Below are 21,989 nucleotides of genomic sequence, written 5' to 3'. Positions count from 1 at the left end.
CTCATTAAATGACAATGTACCAGTTTCAGCTGTTAAAATACAAACGATGCTGTCTAATCTAGCTGATTAAACCTTTGCTGAAAAGAAAACGAAGAACAATTTAAAACAAACAAACAAAAAACCCCAGCTACTCTAAAGCCACAAGTGTGTCATTCAAAGTGCAGCCCAGATGCCTATAAATCTCTAGTGCACAAGTTTCCCAGAAAAGCAGGCAAGTGTGGATTCGTGCACATTATTCTGAACTTCTTTTATATTGGGAGAATTAAATCAGTAGTGGTCAATCTTCTCTCTTCAGCAGCTACATCTGTGAATTTATTTGAAGCACTCGTTGATAATAAAGTGACTTCATAGCTTCTTGCCCAGAAAAAGGTGTCTTTGAGCAAGGAAAGGGCTGGGTGCTCTCCAGCCAGAATGAGGCATGGGCTAGGCTGTGTAGTCCTAAATGGCAGGAAGGGAGTGCTCCCACAGCCCAGCCTCTCCCAAGAAGGGCTACTGTGACAGACAGCTCCATCACTGCCTGTGTGGGGTGCCTGTCCCGAGTCCAGTGGTGTGCGCTGCTGCCTCCTGCCAAAGAAGTGTGGTCTTAAGAGCAGAGAACCGAGTATTAAAGATAGTTGCTATTTCTATTACTAACTATACAGTGAATACGAGTATCAGACTGAGTTTGTAGCCACTTGTCAAATCAGCTTTAAATGGCTAAAGACACTGAGGGCACCTACTGAGAAGGGAGGAATGGTCACTTCCTTGTAAAGGAGTCCAAGGCGTGTGCTGGACATGACTGAGACAAAACATTTAAGAACAAACACAGTTTTCTCACACACCATGACATCAGAACTCAGTCACTTAGGATCAGATTTTGATCCATTGCCCATTTCTACCTGGTGGGGAAAATCCTCCACAATGAAAGGCTTAACAATTTCCTTCTCTGAGAACTGACAGTTTTAAAGAGAAAATATCTCAAAGCAGCACCATGAACATGCAGAAACCTCTGCTTTTAACATGACATCAGAGTCACCCTAGAGTGCACTGGCTGCCTGGCAGCACACACAGACCAGCACTGCAGCTGCTGAAGGCTAAGAGCCCAGAGGGCGCGTGCTCCACTTCTAAGACCTCCCTGAAATTAAGGAGCCAGAGTGAGAAAGAGGAGGCAAGGACAGGACACATGACTGTTAGACCATGTAAGTTACTAGCACAAGAGAGGAGATAATGGCCTCTGAGGAAAAGTATTTCTTAAACATATTACGATTACATTAGAAAGGTACAGAGGCAATTTCTCCAAGGGAAAAATGTTAAATTCAGTATAAGCTGTAGATATCAACCCTCAACAGTATGTAAAAATAATGAGGTACAAAGCAGTTAAGCTCTGTAAATATGAGACAAAGGTCACTATCTTCAGAAACAGGTGGTAAAAGAGACTAGCAGAGAGGATTCGCGACACCACTGGATGTGAAGATCTTCTATCCTCTTCCCCTTTCCCATCTCAAGTCTGAACAATCATCTACTAGTAATAGGGATTTTCTTCTCTCCCTAACTAGATGAATTTTTGGAATGAGAAGGAAAAGCCATTTTTTGAAGCAGCATTATACCCAATTGATTATACTAAGTCAGGTACCAAAGCACTAGCTTCTCTGAAGGAATCTGTCTTAAATGTGACTCTAAAGGAAGATTTAAAATCAAAGAAAATTTAAAATTATTGTAGAGGACCAACCATGCATGGCTTATCTGGTCCCAGCATAAAACTTTATCTGTAAACAATCCATAGAGTTATCATTTAAAGTTAAAATTTAAGGCACACCAGACATGACGGGGTCACTAAAAAGTATAGAGGAAGAGAGACATTCCTCTCCCTTCACTGCTATATGCACCTTGTCAGGAACAGCAGTTTGATAAAGAATTGTTACAGAGCTAGCTTCCTAAGCACTATCCCTAATATTTCCCCTTGTCCAAGAGAGCTCACATTGAGCCAAGTTAGGTACTTTTCTAGTATGGACTTTCTTCTTTCTTTCTTTTAATGTGACAATGGATCATGTAGTCCAGGCTAGCCCCAAACTCACTGTCTAGCTTTATGGAGCTTGAGGATGATCCTGAACTCCTGATCCTCCTGTCACTACTCCCAACGCTGGGATTATAGGCACGCGCAACCATGCCCAGCTGCTACTGTGGATTTTCTGATCCTGTCAGAAGCATATATCATTGATGAGGATCTTTGGGAGGAGATATTCGTCATCTGCACTTTAGACATCGGGGCACCTCCTTTCAAGCTCCAGTTACTGCATGGTCATATCTGAGCATCACAATCTCTCCACCATAGGGGAAATCTACAGACTTTAACCCTCAAACATTATCAAAGAACACAGGCTGAAAGCTTCAGAAACTGGATCACTCTTTTAGGAGTAACTTATTCTGCTTCAATTAAGTGTCAAATGAGTAAAACAAACAAGAATGTAAAGTTTTAATAAACTCATAGTTTAAGATTGTCCTTTATGAAGCCATTCAGTATGATGTGCTTCCCCAGCAAATCCATCTGCTTTTTTGTAATGCATTAGATGCAACATAGTCACCTTGTGATTGCTAGTGTTACTAACACACGTTCACAGTTTTGAAATAATGCATACCAAACCAGACCCACTCCATTTTTGCACCCATGTAGAATGCCATCTTCTCATGTTTAAGTGACTTTTCACATGTGGAAGAGCATCCTTAATACCAAGCATAAATCCTACAATAATAAAACTGTAGAATGATTTGAAATAACATCAGGTAAGTAGCTGTAGAAAGAACATGTCCTGTCTTAGACAAGCCAACTCTTATCTTAGAAGACATTAAGTAACACAGCTCCTCAAATATATAAATAAAATGCCTACATTAAATTTATGTTAAATATTCAATAGAATAAATCTATAGGCAGAAATAACTAAGTTTTAAACAAGCTCCAATGTGGGAACTTGAAAAAATGAAAATAAATAGAATTTTACTTGATTATTTATGAATTGTAACTGGAATTGCAATTACTGAAACCATCTTGCTGATGTACTTGCAGGTTTAGAATTATTTAAATACTTGGGAATATTGAAAGGGTCAAATGATTTGATGGCTTTGGGCTTTAAGAAATAACAACATAAACCAAAGAGGAGAAAACCATTCCTCATTCTTAGTGTCGACTAGGTGGTGTGTTATGGCAGTTTTCCTTTTTGATGTGACACAGTGTTGTGGAAAAATCAGAGGCAACGAGAATATGTTCAGTTCAAGATATCAACTTGGCATCCTGCCGAAGCCAATGCAGTCCCTGCCGGGTATAACGAGCCAGATCTGTCATGATGCTTGCATTAAAGATGAGAGGGCCCATCACTTTGTCCAGTTCAGCGAAGAATTCTAGAAAATTAAAAACATATAGTAAGCATCACATTTTTTTGAGTCACAGTAAAGGCCTGTACAGTCTCTCAGGTTCCTGAGGTCATACATGAGTGCAAACAGAAGGCATGATAATGAGTTCCAGAAAGAACAGCACTGATGAAAGGGGCAACTGCTACTACGCATTAAAAGTAGAGTCCTAGTGGCATGTGTGTAGCACCCCACTGGATTACTCAAAGCACTCTCTACGTGCTCTTTCTTGTGCAAGAAGTAGATGGGCAGGAAAGGTGGCTCGGTGGTTAATAGCACTGGCTCCTCTTCCAGAGGACTCAGGTTCAATTCCCAGCACCCACATTTCAGCTCACCACTGTCTGTAACTCCGATTCCAGGGGTGTATCTAACACCCTCAGAGATACATGCAAGCAAAACATCAATACACATAAAATAAATCATTAAAAAAAGTAGTGGAGCCAGCCTGGTCTACAAAGTAAGTCCAGCACAGCCAAGGCTACAGAGAAACCCTGCCTTGAAAACAAACAAAGAAACAACAACAAAGTAGTAGAAAAGAGGAAGTGGCTATGGCTTGTTTCCCACACTAGCCCCTGTATAGCTCTGTAACAATCTATGACCAACTTTTTTGCTATTATCAGATGCCATGCACCACTGATAAATCCCTTCTTCTTAATCAAAAGTTTAAAAATTTAAAGGATGGAAATAAGAGGATTCTTCCTAAGTGAATAAAAAAGGCTTTATGCTGGGCTGGAGAGATGGCTCAGAGGTTAAGAGCATGGTCTGCTCTTCCAGAGGTCCTGAGTTCAATTCCCAGGAACCACATGGTGGCTCACAACCATCTGTAATGAGATCTGGTGCCCTCTTCTGGCCTGCAGGTATACCAGGCAGAGAATTGTATACATAATAAATAAATATTAATTTAAAAAAAAAAAAAAAAGCTCTATGCCAGGATGGCATAAATGGGAAGAGGGGGCAATAGCCTAGGATTTGACTCCAGTGCAGTGTTGGGAGTAGTACTTCTCACAGAAGAAAGACATGCAGAGAGAACGGGTTATTAAAGATAACATGCTAATCAAACAAGAAGTGATCAGACACCGAGTGAAACATCTCTACAAACTTCCAACTATTAAAAGCAAAAAGAACGTCAGAACAGATTATCATTAGTGGTTTTCCTTTGCTCACCTCCTCCCCGAGATAGGGTCTCAAATAGCCCAGGCTGGCCTGAACTCCCTATGTAGCTGATGATGACCTCAAACTCTTAATCCTTACAGCTTCTGTTCCCAACTGCTGGAACTACAGGCAGGCACCACTAGGCCTGGCACATAATGAAATTTCTATTTCCTAATAATGGACCTAAACAATGATCATCATGTATGTCAAAAGTCTAACTTAGGCCGGGCGGTGGTGGCGCACGCCTTTAATCCCAGCACTTGGGAGGCAGAGGCAGGAGGATCACTGTGAGTTCAAGGCCAGCCTGGTCTACAAAGTGAGTCTAGGACAGCCAAGGTTACATAAAGAAACCCTGTCTCGAAAAACAAAAAACAAAACAAAAAAGTCTAAGTTAAAGTTTAATAGGAAATGTTATATCATGCTCATCAGAGTGACACTAGGTAAGTAATCTACTGACCTTAAAATTAAAAAAAAATAAACTTGGTGTATCCTAATAAGATGTACCACCCTGAACATCTGATCTAAATACTGAACTAGAATCTAATCAATAGAATAGAAATAGAAGAGACAGAAAAACAAATGTAATGACAGCATGAGAAAGTAACCAGTCAAAGGAAGAATGAGACATAGTCTTCTCAACATCAATGGCATGGCCAAATAAGGGGCAGGAGTATTTAAGAGACTTACTAACAAAATACAGCATTTAGACCTTGCTTAGATACTATATACAACAAATCTAAATGCTCTATTTTTTAATGGTCCTTTCTGTTTTACACTTATCTGTCTGTGATTGTGCCACAGTGTACTTCTGTTGAGTCAGAGGAAAACTCTGTGGAGTCTCTTTTCTTCTTCCACCAAGTGGGTCCTGGAGCCTGAATTGAGGCTTGGTGGCCAGCGCCTTTATCCACTGCGCCATCCCGCAGACCCCAACTGCTGCATTGTTTAAGGTATACTTGAGACGATAGGGGAATGTTGGTGGTGCTGCCTCCTGAGCTACATTCAACATGCCAGAATAGATTTGTCTTACACCAAAAACTACTTCTAGTTTATCTTGTGTCACCAGTACCACAAAAGCTATTTGTCTATGTCCCTTCTCCCATCTCAGGCCATCTGTTCTCTGTCCTTCATGTTAGAGACCAAACCCAAGGCCTTATGCATGCTGAACAAGTAATCTAACAGGGAGCCATGCACAGCTCAAGGGTATTTTTAACCACATCTAGTCACATTTAGTATGTACAAAGGAGGCTATTAGCAAACTGATTATTATTGCCTGTAAACCACGAAATAAACATTCTCCATACACTTAACTAAAGTACTAAGGTTTCTTATAACAATTCTGTCCTCAAAGTTTATCCAGAGCCCAACAAACCTTTTTGTTCTTTGGAAAGCTGTTCAGCTTGGTCCCAAATTTCGGTGGCATAGAGGAAGTTGGACGTAACCTGGACATAGCTTGCTGCCATCTGGTGGATCTTCTGTGGAATGGTCACTGAAGAACCACTTGCTGAAGCACTGCCGCCCCCAGAAGAGTAACTTCCAGAGTTGCCTGGTGACAACTTTGGAGAAACAGGGGAAGGCATTCCAACAGCTTTGCTGCACACAAAGAGAAATAGGATGCTTATTCACATACACATAGTGAGCACTATGAAATCAATATAGTACAGGATGGAGGCCATCCTGGACTTCATAGTGAAATCCTGTCTCAAAGGGCAAATTTAAAAGGCTGAGGGTCTAGCTCAGTGGGAGAGTACTTGCTTAGCATGCAAAAGGCTATGAGTTTTAACTCAGCCCTGGGGATGGGTAGACAAGGGGAAATAAGATGGAATGTCAACTCACATTAACACAGGAACTCAACAGATAGACCCAGAAAATGAAAAAGAAAATGTAAAAGGTTGCAGGGTGTTTTTTTCCCTTTTGGGTGTAGGTAGGAGGGGTTAATATGAGAATGGGAGATAAACCCAAACCATGCCACTTTACTCTGGCAGTGCCAAGATCTGAGTGAAGTTAAAACCTCTGTAACAAATGTAAATAACTGTAAGAACTGAGGTACTGTTAAAAACTTAGGTATCTGGGAACTAGTGAGATGGCTCAGGAGTAACAGTGCTTGCCACCAAGCCTGAAAACCTAAGTATTATCTAGGAACCTACATGGTAGAAGAGGGGAGAAACAAAACAAAACCATAAACTAACTCAGATGTCTGATAGTGACATGTCTCACTTCTAATTTTTTAAAAATTATGTTCATTATATACTAAATTATCAAATTGGAAAGAGTAACTTAAAAAATACTTCTCCAGGGGCATAACTCAGTGGGAGAGCATGCAAAAAGCCCTGGGTTCAAGTCTAAACATAAAAAAAGTTTTTAAAGTACCTTACTAGAGATTTTAATATTTTATAAGTAGCAACCATTCTATTGTCCATTTCTACTCTGATACACAAATACATTTATGAAAAACCAGGCAGAAGCCAGGCATGGTGGTGCATGCCTGTAATCACAGCACTTAGGGAGACAGAGATGCAGGCAGATCTTTGTGAGTTGCAGGCCAGCCTGATCTACAAAATGAGTCCAGGACAGCCAAGGCAACACAAGAGAAATCCTCTCTTGAAAAAAATTTAAAAAAAGAAAAAAAAAAATTCAGAGAACAAAATTGTACCTACCTCCCCAAGCCAGGTGAAGGTGCTTGAGAATTACTGTAAGAATTCTGCAGGGAAAAATAAATTTATTTAACAGCAATATATATATATATCTTTTAAGACATTCAAAGCCTTCAAAAGTATTGGGCTAGGGGGTTGATCTTAAAAACTTTATAATCACTGGCTCCTTAGCCAGTTTGAGGTCAGCTTAGGCTTATGAGGCTCTCTCAGAAAACAGTTAACATGAGGCTAGAGAAATGGCTCAGTAATTAAGAGCAACTGCTGCTCTTCCAGAGGATTTGAGTTTGGATCCCAGCACCCTAGTTGGGTAGCTCACTCTAGGTCCAAGGTCTTCCTCTGGCCTCTGAAAGAAGACAGGAAGACAGGAAGGCAGACAGACAGACACAGACACACACACTCAAATAAATCTTAAAATATTTTAATATTTTTGTGTACAGGTTTTTGCCTACATGTACATCTGTGCATCATACGAATTCCCAGTACTCTCAGAGGCCAGAAGAGGATATCAGCTCCTATGAGATACAATGGTTCTGTAGATGCTGGGAATTGAACCTAGGTCTTTTGGAAGAGCAGCCAGGGCTCTTAACCACTAAGCCAGGTCTCCAGTCCAATAAATCTTTAAAAACAACAACAGAGTATGTGAATACAGAACAGAAAGAAGTTCTTAGGTGAAATCTAGGTTGTTCCAGAAGACTTCAAAGATGATGCAAAGAAACAATGAGTAACAGAGATGGATTAAAAGAACTGAAAAAGACACAGGGAAATGAGTCATTATTACATACAGAACTAGGCAGAAAAGAGAACACAAATGACCTATCTAGGTTGTCTAAGGAGAGGTTTAGACAAGGAATAGAAGACATTTGAGGACCCTGTAGGGCAGACCTTAAACTTATAGACAATAGTGAGTTATGGAAGGGTTATGGGACTTTGGAGGATGTTATATGGTCCTGGCTTGAAATTCTTTTTTTTTTTTTTTTTTTTTTAAATATTTATTTACTTATTATGTACACAGTACTTTGTCTGCATGTATACCTGCAGCCAGAAGAGGGCACCAGATCTCATTATAGATGGTTGTAAGCCACCATGTGGATGCTGAAAATTGAACTCAGGACCTTTGGAAGAGCAGTGAATGCCCTTAACATCTGAGCCATCTCTCCAGTCCTAGCTTGAAATTCTTTTAAAAAGACACTACAATAACTTTGTCTGGGCTGGGTGTGTGGTTCAGTGGTTGGGCACTTAGCATGTACAAGCCATGGATACAAACCCTAGTAGTGTAAGGAACAAAACAAAACAAGATAACAGTTTGAAGAAAGGTGGTAGCAAACATGCAAACAACATTTCCAAGTATAAGCTATGAAAATTTTGTAAGCCAATATACATATTTGAAAGCTTTACCAAGAAAGCACAAACATATCTGAGAATTTTCAAGCAGTAGTTTGTTATGTTTTGCCTAAATATGAGAGTATCTGTGGGGCAGGGATGGGAAGGCTTGCACATTTTGTCTCCTAGGCAATAGACTCGGTTGTACATTCTTACCTTCAGGTGCTCAGTCAGTGTCTTGGAGTACTTCAGAGCATTCTCCTTCTTCAGTTTGAATAGCCTCAGGTACAGCAATGACTGGCATCTCAGGCTAGGCCATGGGAGAGGGTAGTGTGTTCAGACATGGCTCTATCTACAAGTAGTCTTTCCATTGTGTAGTAATATAGGGTTGGCTTCATGTGAGCAACCATAGCTCAGGGTCAATATTACCTCTCAGGCAAAACCAAAAGGTCAGCTTCATATGGAATATACCATAGGGAAAGGAAACTAGCTAAGGAACTTCTTAGAACTAACATTCAGTTAGATACTGACATTCAAAATTAAAACTTTACCAATATGCCATAATACAAATATTTTAAAAAGCTAAAAACCAAAAGTAGGAAATTGATGGAAAATACCAACCTTCACATAGCTCACACAGCTCAGCTCCTGCCATGTACCCAGTAAAGGCAACTTTCGAATTCATTGGTCTTTCAGTTCCTTACAAATTTCTCATTCTTTTCCACCATCCATCCCTGCCTATGTTTTAACCTCCAAAGCAAGTCTCCCAATCTCTGTAAGAGTAGAGAACTCTTTTTCTTTTTCTTTCTTTCTTTCTTTCTTTCTTTTTTTTTTTTTTTTAAGATAAGGCCTCTCTATTCCATCTTCCTAGATTTCCTGAAACTTGATATATGTGGACCAGGCTAGCCTCAAACTCACCGAGATCCACCTGCCTCTGTCCCAGAGTGTTGGGATTAAAGGTGTTTGCCACTATGCTTGATCTGAGGACTCTTTCCTTTCAGAGAAATTTGTTCACATATTCACACGACTGATTAGTTTCTGTCTCATAGACTCCATAATGATCAGGGTAGTGTCAGACTGTTCACAGCTGCACTGCTAGTGTAAACACAGTGCCTGGTCAAGAATGCAACTTGAACAAGTAAACAGATGATGTCTCTCTGAGACAAAGCATGGATAGAAAGAGAAGCTTAGCCAGACATGGTGGCGCACGCCTTTAATCCCAGCACTCGGGAGGCAGAGGCAGATGGATCACTGTGAGTCCAAGGCCACACAGAGAAAGCCTGTCTCCGGAGAAGAAAGAAAGAAAGAAAGAAAGAAAGAAAGAAAGAAAGAAAGAAAGAAAGAAAGAAAGAGAGAGATTGTGAAAGATTGATTCAAGGATAAAGCACACACAACACAATTCATCAAGAAACTGCTTGTTATCCAGCAAAGGCTAGATTACACAACACTCACCAAAGTACTGTGAGTCTCTTGTCTGCAGCTGTAGCATCTGGTGCCAAATAATTCTTTAGTTTCATAGTGTATCTATGAGTTGAGATAAAAAACAAACCAAGTAAACAGAATATTTCACCTTGATCTTACTTCTTATGTTCTCAGACTCAAACCTAAATAAAACACCCACTAAAATTCTTCCCTAAATAAAATGGACACTAAGCATCTTCCCAGTTCACCATATTTGGTTAACCAAGTAAGTGAAATAACAGATGATAAGGTCATCCCAGTGAAGTGTCAAGCTCCCCACTCACTTGATGAGCTCCACCGTGTCTGAGTACATAGGGAACGGGGACTTGGATTCCTGAGCATTCTTCTCTAACGCATTCCCACACTCAATGAAAGACACGACAGCATCAAGGTAGTACACTGCTTTCTCAAACCTGTCAGACTGAAGGAGAGCAGTGTTGAGTGGGGGACCACGGCAGGTGTAGACAACAGGAGGGAGCACAAGAGCTCAACAAGGCACAGCAGGAAGAGTATTTACATACCAAGGCGTCTGCGTTGTGTTTGAGTTTTTTTGCTTCTTGTAAATAATGGTCTGCTGAATAATTTCTGCAAAATAAAAATTTTTATAAGTAAAAATGTCAACATTTTCTAGGATAATTACTAAGTTGTTTTAGTCTCCAGTATCTTGCAACTTTCACAGTCTTAAGAATTGAGTGATCGCTGGGCGTGGTGGCGCACACCTTCAATCCCAGCACTCAGGAGGCAGAGGCAGGTGGATTGCTGTGAGTTCGAGGCCAGCCTGGTCTACAAAGTGAGTCCAGGACAGCCAAGGCTACACAGAGAGACCCTGTCTGAAAAAAAAAAAAAAAAAAAAGAATTGAGTGATCATTAGACATTTCATAACAATAATCAACAACTGTCAAACATTTCAGTTTTCTGACAAATATATGTAGATTAAAAACAAATTATGGGCTTCTACAGCAGATCTACTTAAGCACACAGAGATCAAGCTCCCTAGTATTAAACATTAGCTCACTCAAGTGTTTCGTTTCGTTTTGTAATCAAGAGTAAATAGGATGCAGGTAGAAGTACCTTCTACAGAAGGCAAGAAAAAGCAACACTGCTTATCTGAGAAGACTCCTGCTGGTACTGGCAGCAGAAACACATCTTTCCTCTCAATCAGGAAAGCCACTGGCTGTTAAAGGAGTAACTAGGCTAAAGATTCCTTTTAAGTTAAAATCTGACTGTTCTGTAGGTCAGATACAAGTATTAATAATCCTATAGAACCAGATGTATTTAAATAAGTTTCTTATATACTGGCTGGAATTTCTTAAGCTGGCATGGTGGCACGCACCTTTAATTGAAGCACTAAAGAGGCTGAGGCAGGCCAATCTCAAAGAGTTTTTACGGCCAGCCTGGTCTACACAACAAAATTCAGGCCAGCCAAAGCTACACAGTGAGATTCTGTCTCGGAAAAAACAAAAAACAAACCAAACAAACAGAAAAAATTTATCTCACCTGTCATCAAAGGCAAGCTTTGTTCTCCGAGGCTTGGAAGAATCAGGAGTTAATGTAGATGGAGGACAATTAGAGGAGTTATTTGGAGCCTTTTCCTGAAAGAATATAGACAACTAAGTTGAAAATTGTCAGAAGTTATTCTCACTTCTTCAGCCACTGCTAAAACAGAAATAAAAGTCCACAGCCTTCAAATGTCTTTGTTATTAAATTCTATAGTGCTTAAAAAAAAAAAAAAAAACCACCAACACCACAAACAAAAATATTTGGTTTTATATTTATTAATTGTCTACTGTATGCAAGGCACTTAGGCTAGGTACTAGTTAAAACATAAGGGAGACACAAAATGAATGTCAAAATGGCAGTACAAGTTGGGAGGATGGCTGAGTGGGTAAGCACGTGTGCTGTGAAGTAAGAAAACCCGAGTTCAAATCCCCAGTCCCTGCATAAAAGCTGGGAATGGCTGCATGTTTCTGTAACACTAGGGTTGTGGGGCAGAAACAGGCAGATCTAGGGAGCAACACTGCTGAAATGATGAGCTTCAGGTTCAAAAAGAAACTCAAGTCTCAAAGAAATAAGATTAAAGGCTAGAGAGATTGCTCAACAGTTAAGAATACTGGTTGCTATTGCAGAGTGCCTGGGTTCAGTCCCAAGCACCCACATGATGACTCACAACCATCTATAACTCTAGTTCAAAGGGATCCAATACTCTCTTCTGACCTCTGTGGACACCATGCACACAGTGGTGCAGATCATACATGCATGCACACAAAACACTGATACACATAAAACAAAACAAACAAAACAAAACAAAAAAAAAACCCTTAAAAACTGAAAAAAAAGAGATAAACACACGCAGAGAGAGACAGACAGACAGACACACACACACAGACACAGACAGACAGGCAGTGCTACTCAGGAAAAGAAATGCTGGATGTGGTGGCATATGCCTTTAATTCCAACACTCAGGAGGATTTCTGTAAGTTCAAGAACAGCCTGGTCTACAAAGCAAGTTTGGGCCACTCAGGGCTACATAGTGAGATCCTGTCTCAAAAACCAAATCAAACAAAAACAAAAAAAGGTTAAGGCCTAATTAACTACTTAGTATGGCTAATTCTTCAACTACCTTACAAAATGTGTTAGTATTAGATAGGTTTTGTTGTGTTTTAAGGTAGTCTAAGGCAGTGGAAAGATGGTTCTGTGAATAAGAGCAGTTCTTGCTCCTCTAGAGTACTTGAGTTTCGTTCCCAGCAGCTCACAACTTCCTATAGCTGCAGCTCCAGGGATATATGATACCTATGGCAATCCAAGGGCACTACATTCATGTCTACACAGATACATACACATAATTTAAAATGAAAAAAAAAAATCTTAAAAAACAAAACAGTTTGACTACAGGAACAGGGATTGTTCCTTGGGATACAAAGGCAATACTACACCCTGGAGTATCAAGAGAGGTCACAGCATTGCCATTTCAGTGGGGCACTGAGTTTCAGCTTCTTCCTTGTTCTGAGAAGAAATTGCTCAAAACTTTGGTATTGGGTTTCTAGCCTCCAGAACTAGTCAGTTTCTGTTGTTTGAGCTTACCAGTCTGTGGTGATAGATACCATGGCAACCTTGGCTAACTAATACAATCATAAGCTCACTAGACAGCTGAAGTTTTGTTCTTTCCAAATCAGTAATTGTCTGTTTCTTTTTGTTTGTTTGTTTTGTTTTTCGAGACAGGGCTTCTCTGTGTAGCCTTGGCTGTCCTGGACTCAGTTTGTAGACCAGGCTGGCCTCGAACTCGCAAAGATCCGCCTGCCTCTGTCTCTGGAGTGCTGGGATTAAAGGCGTGCGCCACCACACCCAGCTACTGTCTGATTCCTCTTAACCAGCATCAATGTACTACTTGTGTGAATTTACATAGCTGTAAAGGCTTACTAATAGCATCAGCTAAGCCAGTATATGCAGAGTACTTTCAGGTGACTGTGTAAAGAAGGCATCACGGAAATGGGCTGGAAAGTAAGCCAAGGGCTAAGCAAATAAGTCAGCTGCTTAAGTTCTACTCCTGATTCTAGGGTTCTTTGAATTTCAATTCCTCTGGAAAAATTTAGTGACTATAATGGGAACACCCATTCTAAGAGTTCCTATAGGAAGAACAATAAATTAAAAGGCCAAGTCAGAGGAAACATGCCTATAATCCCAGCATTCAGGAGGCTGAGGCAAGACCACCTCAACTCCCAAGCCAGCCTGGGCTACAAAATGAGACTCTGATCTTACACACAAAATGAAACAAAGGGTGGCACACACCTTTAATCCCTGCACTCAGGAGGCAGAGGCAGGTAGATCTTTGTGAGTTTTTTTTTTTTTGAAGGAAAAAAAAGGGGGGGGGGAACCAAAGCAAAACAAACAAGAAAGCAAACAAAAACAAAGCAAAACCCACCAAATACCAAGTGTGATCTAAAATATGATCCTACAACAATATTTCCTAATTTCTTAGTAAGTTAAATACTGGAGAAAACCTTAAGGCAGACAGACACAAATTCCTGCTTTCAAGGTTATTAAAAGAAGCCTCCTTTATAAAGAAGAAACATGATGACTTCTACCTATAGACACCATTAAGAAGCTCACTTAATGAGTGCACTTTTATTTATTTTTTTATTTTTAATTTTTTTTTAAATGAGTGCACTTTTAAAAAAAGCACTAGTTTAAGAAACTTGCATGGAAACCTCAAACTTTGTGTCAAAAGGATGAGAAATGGAGAAAACCCAATAAGCAGATAAAAATGAAACAGTGAAGAGAGGCAACAATGTTCTTTGGGCGCTGAGTGAGCTCCCCAAGTTCCTACAGAAATAGGGTGCTTGTTTGGAGAGAAATCCATCTGTACAATTCAATGTGAAAAGTTCATAATTTGATTTACTTAAACTTATAATCTTTAATAACTACATTTAATAGGACTGTAGTAGTATACAATTTCAATTTCCAAACTTTTGTTTATCCAACTATCAAAAATGCAATGGAATATATATCATCCCCTCCCTCAGACCTTCTCTGTGTTCCTCCTGGCTGTCCTGGAACTTGCTCTGTAGTCCAAGCTGGCCTTGAAGTCCAAGATCCCTTGCCTCCCAAATGCTGGGATTAAAGGTGTGCACCACCACTACCCTGGACTGTATTCTTAAAAACTGAAATATCTTAACTTTCACTTAAATCTGTAATGTCATGGACTTGCTCCTGACTAGAACAGTTTAGAAAGCACATGAACAACCTGGTCATTTGGGAGTCTGTGATCAGAATTTTTTTTCTCATCCAAGTTAGGTTACATAGTGAGACACAGTCCTGGGAGTGGAGTGTGTGTGTGTGTGTGGGGGGGGGGGGGGGGTGACAACTGCCAGGTGGTGGTGGTGGTGGTGGTGCAGCACACTTTTAATCCAGCACTTGGGAGGCAGAGACAAGTGGATCTCTGTGAGTTCAAGGCCAGCCTGATCTACAGAGTGGGTTCCCTGTCAGCTAGAGCTTTACAGAGAAACTGTCTCAAAAAACAAAAGGGAAAAAAAACCCAATAAAGATAATATTGATAATATCATAAACAGTTTGAGGGTTGACTAAAGCACAGTCCTGAAAAAAACCTTGGACCCAAATCTCAGTCTATAAGCGCCACTATTCAACTGCATCATTATTATGTTAAGGATGACCATTTAAAGCCACATGTGGTAGCACACACTTTTGGTCCCAGCACTCAAGAGGCAGAGGCAAGTGGACCGCTGTAAGTTCCAGGCTAGTCAAGGCTATATAGCAAGACCCTACCTCAGAAAAAAATTTTAAAAAGCCAGATGTGGTGGCACAATCCCCAACCCCACCACTCCTACAGGGAAAAATCACCAGCTAACCCAGGGTACACAGAACAGTAGCAGTAGGAAGATCCGCCTCAACAAGATGAAAGTTGTCCTCTGAGACACTCTCCTCTTTTTCTCTTCTCTCCTCTCCTCTTCCTCCTCCTCCCTCTCTCTCTCTCTCTCTCTCTCTCTCTCTCAAACACACACACACACACACACACACACACACACACACACACACACACTCATTTATTCATTTTTAATCTTTTTAATGCCTTTAATCCCAGCACTAGGGAGGCAGATGCAGGCGCATCGCAGTGAGTTTGAGGCCAGCCTGGTCTACAAAGCAAGTTCAGGGCAGCCAAGGCTACACAGAGAAATCCTGTTTTGAAAAACCAATAAATAAATACATGCATACCTACATACTGCACACGCCTACAACCTTAATGTAATGAGATGGTTACAAATAGCAGTGTCACTTCAGGAAGCCAGGGCAAGATGATTTTCAAAGGCTTAAGCTCTACCATCTTACCTTGGCCTCTTTGGAGTTGCTGGAAGCCTTCCCTTCAGTCTTCTTCTGCTTTGACGTGGAGGAACTGCTCTTGCTGCTGCCACTGTTCTCCTTGTTGCTGGTACTGCTGGATTTTAAGGATGACGACTGACTGACAGTCCTCTTCCGAGAGCCATGCTCTGTTTTTGAATCTTTTGAAGGAACAGGCCCAGCAGGTGAAGGCAGCAAATCCTTTTCTTTTGTACTGCTCTGCTTAGATGACCTGCCAAACAAAACAAATGCTCTCATTCTGCAGAGTGGTACAGGGTGAAGGACTTTTCCACCTCTTTTCACCTGCTTTTAAGACAAATTTGCAAAGACATTATCCATATGATGATTGCAAAACAGAAAGACTGTAAATTCCATCAGGTAGTTTCTTCCTGTCTCTTTCTCTGCCCACCCTGACCTGTTTTTTGTTTGGTTTTGTTTTTTCATGATCATGTCCAGTGCCTAGAACAATCTGCCATATGATAAATACTTAATAAAATATTGGTTGAATCAATAAGCAAATAGATAAATTATGAAAAGAATAATGCTTATAGCTACTAGTCTCTTTCAAGTTGAGATGAGTTCATTATCTACCCAGAAAATGGTGAGGATTTATTGTAACTCTTATCGCATACTTTGTGCTGGCTAGTTTTATGATGACCTAACACAAGCTAGCATCATTTGAGAGATGGGGTCCTCAACTGAGAAGATGTTTCCATAAGACTGGGCTTGCACAAGCCTATAGAGCATTTTCCTTTTTTTTGCTTTTGGGGGCTTTTTGGTTTTGTTTTTCAGACAAGGTTTCTCTGTGTTGCCTTGGCTGCCCTGGACTCTATTGTAACCAGGCTGGCCTCGAACTCACAGATTCTCCTGTCTCTGCCTCCTGAGTACTGTACCCAGCTTGAGCGTTTTCTTTTTGTTTGTTTGTTGTTTTTTGTTTTGTTTTTTCTTCAAGACAGGCTTTCTCTGTGTAGCCTTGGCTGTTTTGGAGACTCACTTTGTAGACCAGGCTGGCCTCAAACTCACGGAGACCCGCCTGCCTCTGCCTCCTCTAGTGCTGGGATCACAGGTGTGCATCACTGTGCCCAGCTCATTTTCTGGTTGACATGGGGCAAGGTGCAGCCCATTGTGGGTAGTTCCATCCCTGGCCTAGTGGCCCTGGGTTCTATAAGAAAGCAGGCTGAGCAAGCCAGTCAGCATGACTCCTCTGTGGCTCTGCATCAGCTCCTTGTCTCTAGATTCCTTCCCTGTTTGAGTCTTTGTCCTGGGTTCCTTCAATGATGAACAGTTGAAGTGATACAGAAGCATAAGCCAAATAAATCTTTTCCTTGCCAAGTTGCTTTCGCTCATGGTGCTTTGTGATAGCAATGAAAGCAATAGTAACTCTAATTAGGACATATTCTTATCTCAATGGGGGGGGGGGAGGAGCTTCCCATTTCTATTAGCTAAAAGCAAAGCTCTTCTCCTATCCATATGTGCATACATGTATATGACATTCAGTGAATAAAAGCAATATTCTGAAACATGTCAAAAAGTACCAGACAACAAATGATACATATAGCCAATACTGGCATGCAACATGATTTGGGGACATACTCTCTGTTGCTGGATGGCTTGTGGCCTGATGAGTTCTTGTCCTCTGTTTTGGGTTTTTTGCTCTCACTGGCTCGGTTATCATCATCATTCTGGACAAAAACAGAAACAGCAGGCATGACAAGGGTATCCACAGCATAAACAATGTAACAGCTATTCCTAAAGTCTTAAATGGTATCTCTTTTATGTAATAATTCTAGGGTTGAACAGATTCTTAGAATTAAGATGAATTCATAAACCATAAAACCCATCCTTTAATAGTACACAAATCTGCTGGGCAGTGGTGGTACATACCTTTAGTCCCAGCACTAGGGAGCCAGGGCAGAGGGATCTCTGTGAGTTTAAAGCCAGACTAGTCTATTGTAATGTAAGAGTCTGCTTGTCACCAAATGATTAAATTCAGATAAATGAAGATAGGAGAAAAAGTAACCTACAGACTGCTACCAGTGACTGAGTCTTCTCCCAGTTATTATCAATGTAACCTCTAGGAATTGCCTCTGATACTTTACCAAAATCACAATTCTGGAGGAGAGCTGGAAAGATGTCTTAGTCGTTAAGAGCCACTGACTGCTCTTGTACAGGCTCTGGGTTCTAAGCACCTACATACATGGTAGTTCACAATCATCTATAACTCAAGTTCCAAAGCATCCAACACCTTCTTTTGACCTTCTTGGGTACTAGGCACATACATATAAGCCCGCTCTACATAAAGCTGACCTTATATACTAGGCTTTGTCTTTAAATATCTTGGAAATATTTAGGGATAAGAATGCGCTATGTGCCAATAGACTTTCCTTCCATGTGGGGACTGCATTCAGGGCTTCACACATGCTCAGCAACAGCTCTACCACTGAGCTACACACACTGGGCTATACCCTGGGAATGTTCTCAGTTCTGACCTGTGTTAATGGAAAAACACTAGGTACATAGGTAAGTAGTGGATGGGTGACATTCTCATGGATGTATCTGCGACAAAAGTAATGAGTCAGTTTTGCATGTTAGGCCAGTAATAAAAAGTATGACTTGACCTAATTATAAGACAGAAAAGGGTTCATGGATTGTTTGTTCTAGCCTCATTTTTTTCCTGGTCACTATACACTCTGTCCAGAGATCCCTTTTTTTTTTTTTTTAAATCTTGCGTTATTTAAGGAGACAGAACACAGAGAAACTGTTCCATATAGAGTCTCAGTGGGGCCTTGTGCTCAATCACTCTTTTCCCTTACAGCTCATGATTCACAAAGTCTATATCCAGAGCACTGCAGATGCTGGTATCTAAGAATGAACAATAGGGATGGCAAGATACCTCAGTGAGGAAAGTCTGACAACCTGAGCTCAGTCCCTGGGATCCATGTGACAGAAGAAACAATCGACTCCATAAGTTGTTCTCTGGCTTCCAGAAATGCACTGTAGTGTACATGTGTGCACACACACACAAATAAATACAATATAATTTAAAAGCAACAGTGACTAGGTAACATAAAGTCAAATAGCAAGTACTGGGGGATAGAGAGATGTCTCAGCAGCTAAGGGCACCTACTACTTTTCTAGCAGGACCGAAGTTTGGATCCCAATAACCATGTCGGGCAGCTCACAACTGGCTGTAACTGGCTGCAGGCCCTCTACTGGCTTCCACAGGAGCATACAACAGCATGTATGCATACATAGACATACATACACACACACACACAGCATAAACTCATAGATACACATAAATAATTTTAAAAATACCTAGTATTGTAATATCAAGATGCTTAAGGATATGGAAACTGGAAACAAAAATATTTCTAAAAAAGAGAAAGAACCAGAACCTCCTTACAGACCTTGTGTTTCCTCTTGCCTTTGTTGGAAGTCTTTTCTGAGGCTTGCTTCTGCACCTCTCTCATGTGTTTTTCTGGCACATTTTTCTTTTCCCCCTTGGGTGGCTCTGTTTCTTTGTAAGGCTTCCCAGGTATTCTAGTCAACAGATTCAGGTCAATCTTCACAATAAGTGGATACCTGTCATCAGGCTCACTGAGTGGGGAAAGGAGCTCCTTCTCTTCCATAGGAGAGAACATTCGCTGCCGAAAAAAGCTATCTTCTTCCTCCACGGAAGAGGGTTTAACAGGAGTCCTACTGCTTTCAGGGTATTTAGGAGTCTGTGAGGAGGGAGGGAGGCTCTCGCTTTCATCTGAATCTGAGGACGAGGTATCTGTTTCTATGATTTCCCGAGATTTCTGGGAGGATTTACTTGCTGACTTGTATTTCTTTTTCTCTGCTATAGGTCGAGGAGAAGATTTTGACTCCTTTTTGATGTTGGGTTTCCTTGAGCCCTTGGTGGCAGCTTTGTGCCTGCTGGAAGGCATGCTAGTGGCCATGTCTACAGGGGTTTCACTTTCTATCTTCAGGCCTCCACGGGGTTCTTCGGCAGCTGACTTCTCAGTTTTTTTGGGTTGTTTTTTGCCAACAGTTCTCCTCTGTGTGGTGTTGTCACTCTGGGCAGGAGACTTCTGCCTCCCACGGCCACTTTCTGATCCCTTTTGGATGGTTTTAGAGTCTCGTCCTGGAGTAGCAGAACTTGTTTCTTTTGGCCCACCAGGATCAGTGTAATTATTTCCAGCACCCTGTTCTCGGCCTTCCTTTTTGTAGGCTTGAGACGATGGGATGTTACTGTCTACAGAAGAAGCTGGAGACACTTTATGTGGGTTCACTTTATTCAACCAATTATCAAGTTGCCACTTGTTTGTTGGTGGTGGTTCAGGCTGAAAAAGAAAATATATAGATGTAGAGTATTCCCCCAAATACTGAAGCTTTTCTCATCTTTATAAAGTCAAGTAGGAGAAAAAAAAAATAATAATAATAATGCTTAAGGAGACAAGCATTTGTTTGTCAAGTTTCTTCTAGGATTAAAGCACAGGTTTAATGCTAGCAAGTCTAATCCCTTGGTCTCCTGAGTGCTGGAGTACAGGTGGAACCACCATGAACAGCTTATTACAAAAGGCCTTCAAATGACCATTATTCCAGTTAGGAGTTCAACTTGAAAGGCACAATTGCAAATAATTTAATTCTAGAAAATAAACATGATATAGGTACCAGGAAAGACTTCCAGATGCATTTTATCAATCTACACAGTTCAATTACACAACAAAAGACTCACGTTAATCACAGTAACTACATAACATAAATCCCTTGTTAAGAGGCAAAAGTAAGTATTAAATTCTAGTTTTTTGAGACAAGGTTTCTCTGTGTAACAGAGCCCTGTCTGTCCTAGACTCACTTTGTAGACCAGGCTATCCTAGAACTCAAGAGATCCACCTGGCTCTGCCTCTGAGTGCACCACCATGCCTGGCTAAATTCTAATTAAAAAAAAAAAAAGTTTAGGTTTTCTATAAGATAGAACATACAGTGATGGGTTAAGAGGGCTATGGAAGCCCTGCTGGCTCACCTCAGGAGACGCGCTCTGCGACGGCTCATTTGCCTCACTGTCACTGGAGCTACTTTCACTCTCCGAGTCAGATCCAGAGCTGCTTTCAGATCCGCTGTGGCTGCTGGAGTCATCTCTGGAGTTATCTGCTCCCTCACTATTATGATGTGAAGGCTCAGAGTTACTGAAGGAGATAAAACAGAAATGACAAATGTTTCCTTTACGATGGCAAAGCTCCACCCACATCTGGCATCCAATCTTATTAACAATATGTGCGGAAGGAACTCAAAACTTCTTTTCAAATGAAACAGACATCCCCCAAACATTCTCATGTTTCATTCAGCTAATAACACTCACTTCTAAAATACTTTAAAATTCACCCAGTTTGAGTATATAACTTAATGAGTTTAATTAATTTCCAGAATTATACAACCACCATCACAACTGACATTATTTATAAAGCTCCTTATGCTCCACCACAATGTTAAATCAGTCTAATCTTAGACATAACAACAACAACAACACAAAATAAAGGATCCCTACCTTCCTGGTGTACTCCTTGGCATTGTCTTATCACAATCCTAAAAGTAAAGCATAAGAAATCTGTGAATGAATCTATTCAAATAATATAAATGTCTGAACTAAAAAATAGCCCAAAAGCGGCACTCAGGAAGGAGAGGCAGGCAGATCTCTCTGTGAGTTCAAGGCTAACTTGGTCTACAAAGTAAGTCCAGGACAGCCAGGGCTGTTACATAAAGAAACCCTGTCTTGAAAAACAAACAACCCCTGCCCCTTAAAAAACCCAAAAGCTGGCTTCTCTAACATATGAAACAATATTTACTTCATACGGTGATTAAAAAACAAACAAAAACAGTATAGTATACCACAGCCTTCAAAGTGGAGGCAACGGGATCATGAATCTGAGGCTAGTCTGGGCCATCTGGTGTAACCGCCTCCAAACCATCAAAACACCACAAACAATAACAAGCCAGGATCCTGTTTTTACTTAAAGAAGTAATATTTGCCTAGCTAATCCACAGTAGCACTACGACCAAAAAAAAAAAAAAATCTAGGATAAGACAAAATTTTTTGTAGTTGGAAAATGGCTCTTCAGTTAAGAGCACTAGTCTTACAGAGGATCCAGGTTCAATTCCCAGCAGTCATCTGGTGCTCACAACCATCTG

The 21,989-nt window shown here is 40.7% G+C and overlaps 1 protein-coding gene across 1 annotated transcript in view; it reads right to left on the bottom strand.

The window, feature by feature from the left end:
- Positions 1-709: 709 nt before the first annotated feature.
- Positions 710-21,989, bottom strand: part of Aff4 (ALF transcription elongation factor 4) — a 71,780-nt gene continuing 50,500 nt past the window's right edge. The window contains exons 9-21 of the mRNA XM_051168074.1: positions 21,349-21,386; positions 20,827-20,989; positions 19,226-20,143; positions 17,409-17,497; positions 15,807-16,047; positions 11,463-11,557; positions 10,487-10,550; positions 10,250-10,386; positions 9,957-10,028; positions 8,721-8,814; positions 7,188-7,231; positions 5,903-6,123; positions 710-3,372 (exon numbers count right to left, since the gene is read on the bottom strand). Coding sequence (XP_051024031.1) covers positions 3,245-3,372; positions 5,903-6,123; positions 7,188-7,231; positions 8,721-8,814; positions 9,957-10,028; positions 10,250-10,386; positions 10,487-10,550; positions 11,463-11,557; positions 15,807-16,047; positions 17,409-17,497; positions 19,226-20,143; positions 20,827-20,989; positions 21,349-21,386 — 2,304 coding nt within the window. The 3' untranslated portion in view covers positions 710-3,244. The remainder of the gene's footprint in view (positions 3,373-5,902; positions 6,124-7,187; positions 7,232-8,720; positions 8,815-9,956; positions 10,029-10,249; positions 10,387-10,486; positions 10,551-11,462; positions 11,558-15,806; positions 16,048-17,408; positions 17,498-19,225; positions 20,144-20,826; positions 20,990-21,348; positions 21,387-21,989) is intronic.

The sequence above is a fragment of the Acomys russatus genome, chromosome 25 (assembly GCF_903995435.1).
Source record: "Acomys russatus chromosome 25, mAcoRus1.1, whole genome shotgun sequence".
NCBI classification, from domain to species: domain Eukaryota; kingdom Metazoa; phylum Chordata; class Mammalia; order Rodentia; family Muridae; genus Acomys; species Acomys russatus.
This window is presented reverse-complemented; position numbering and strand designations above follow the sequence as displayed.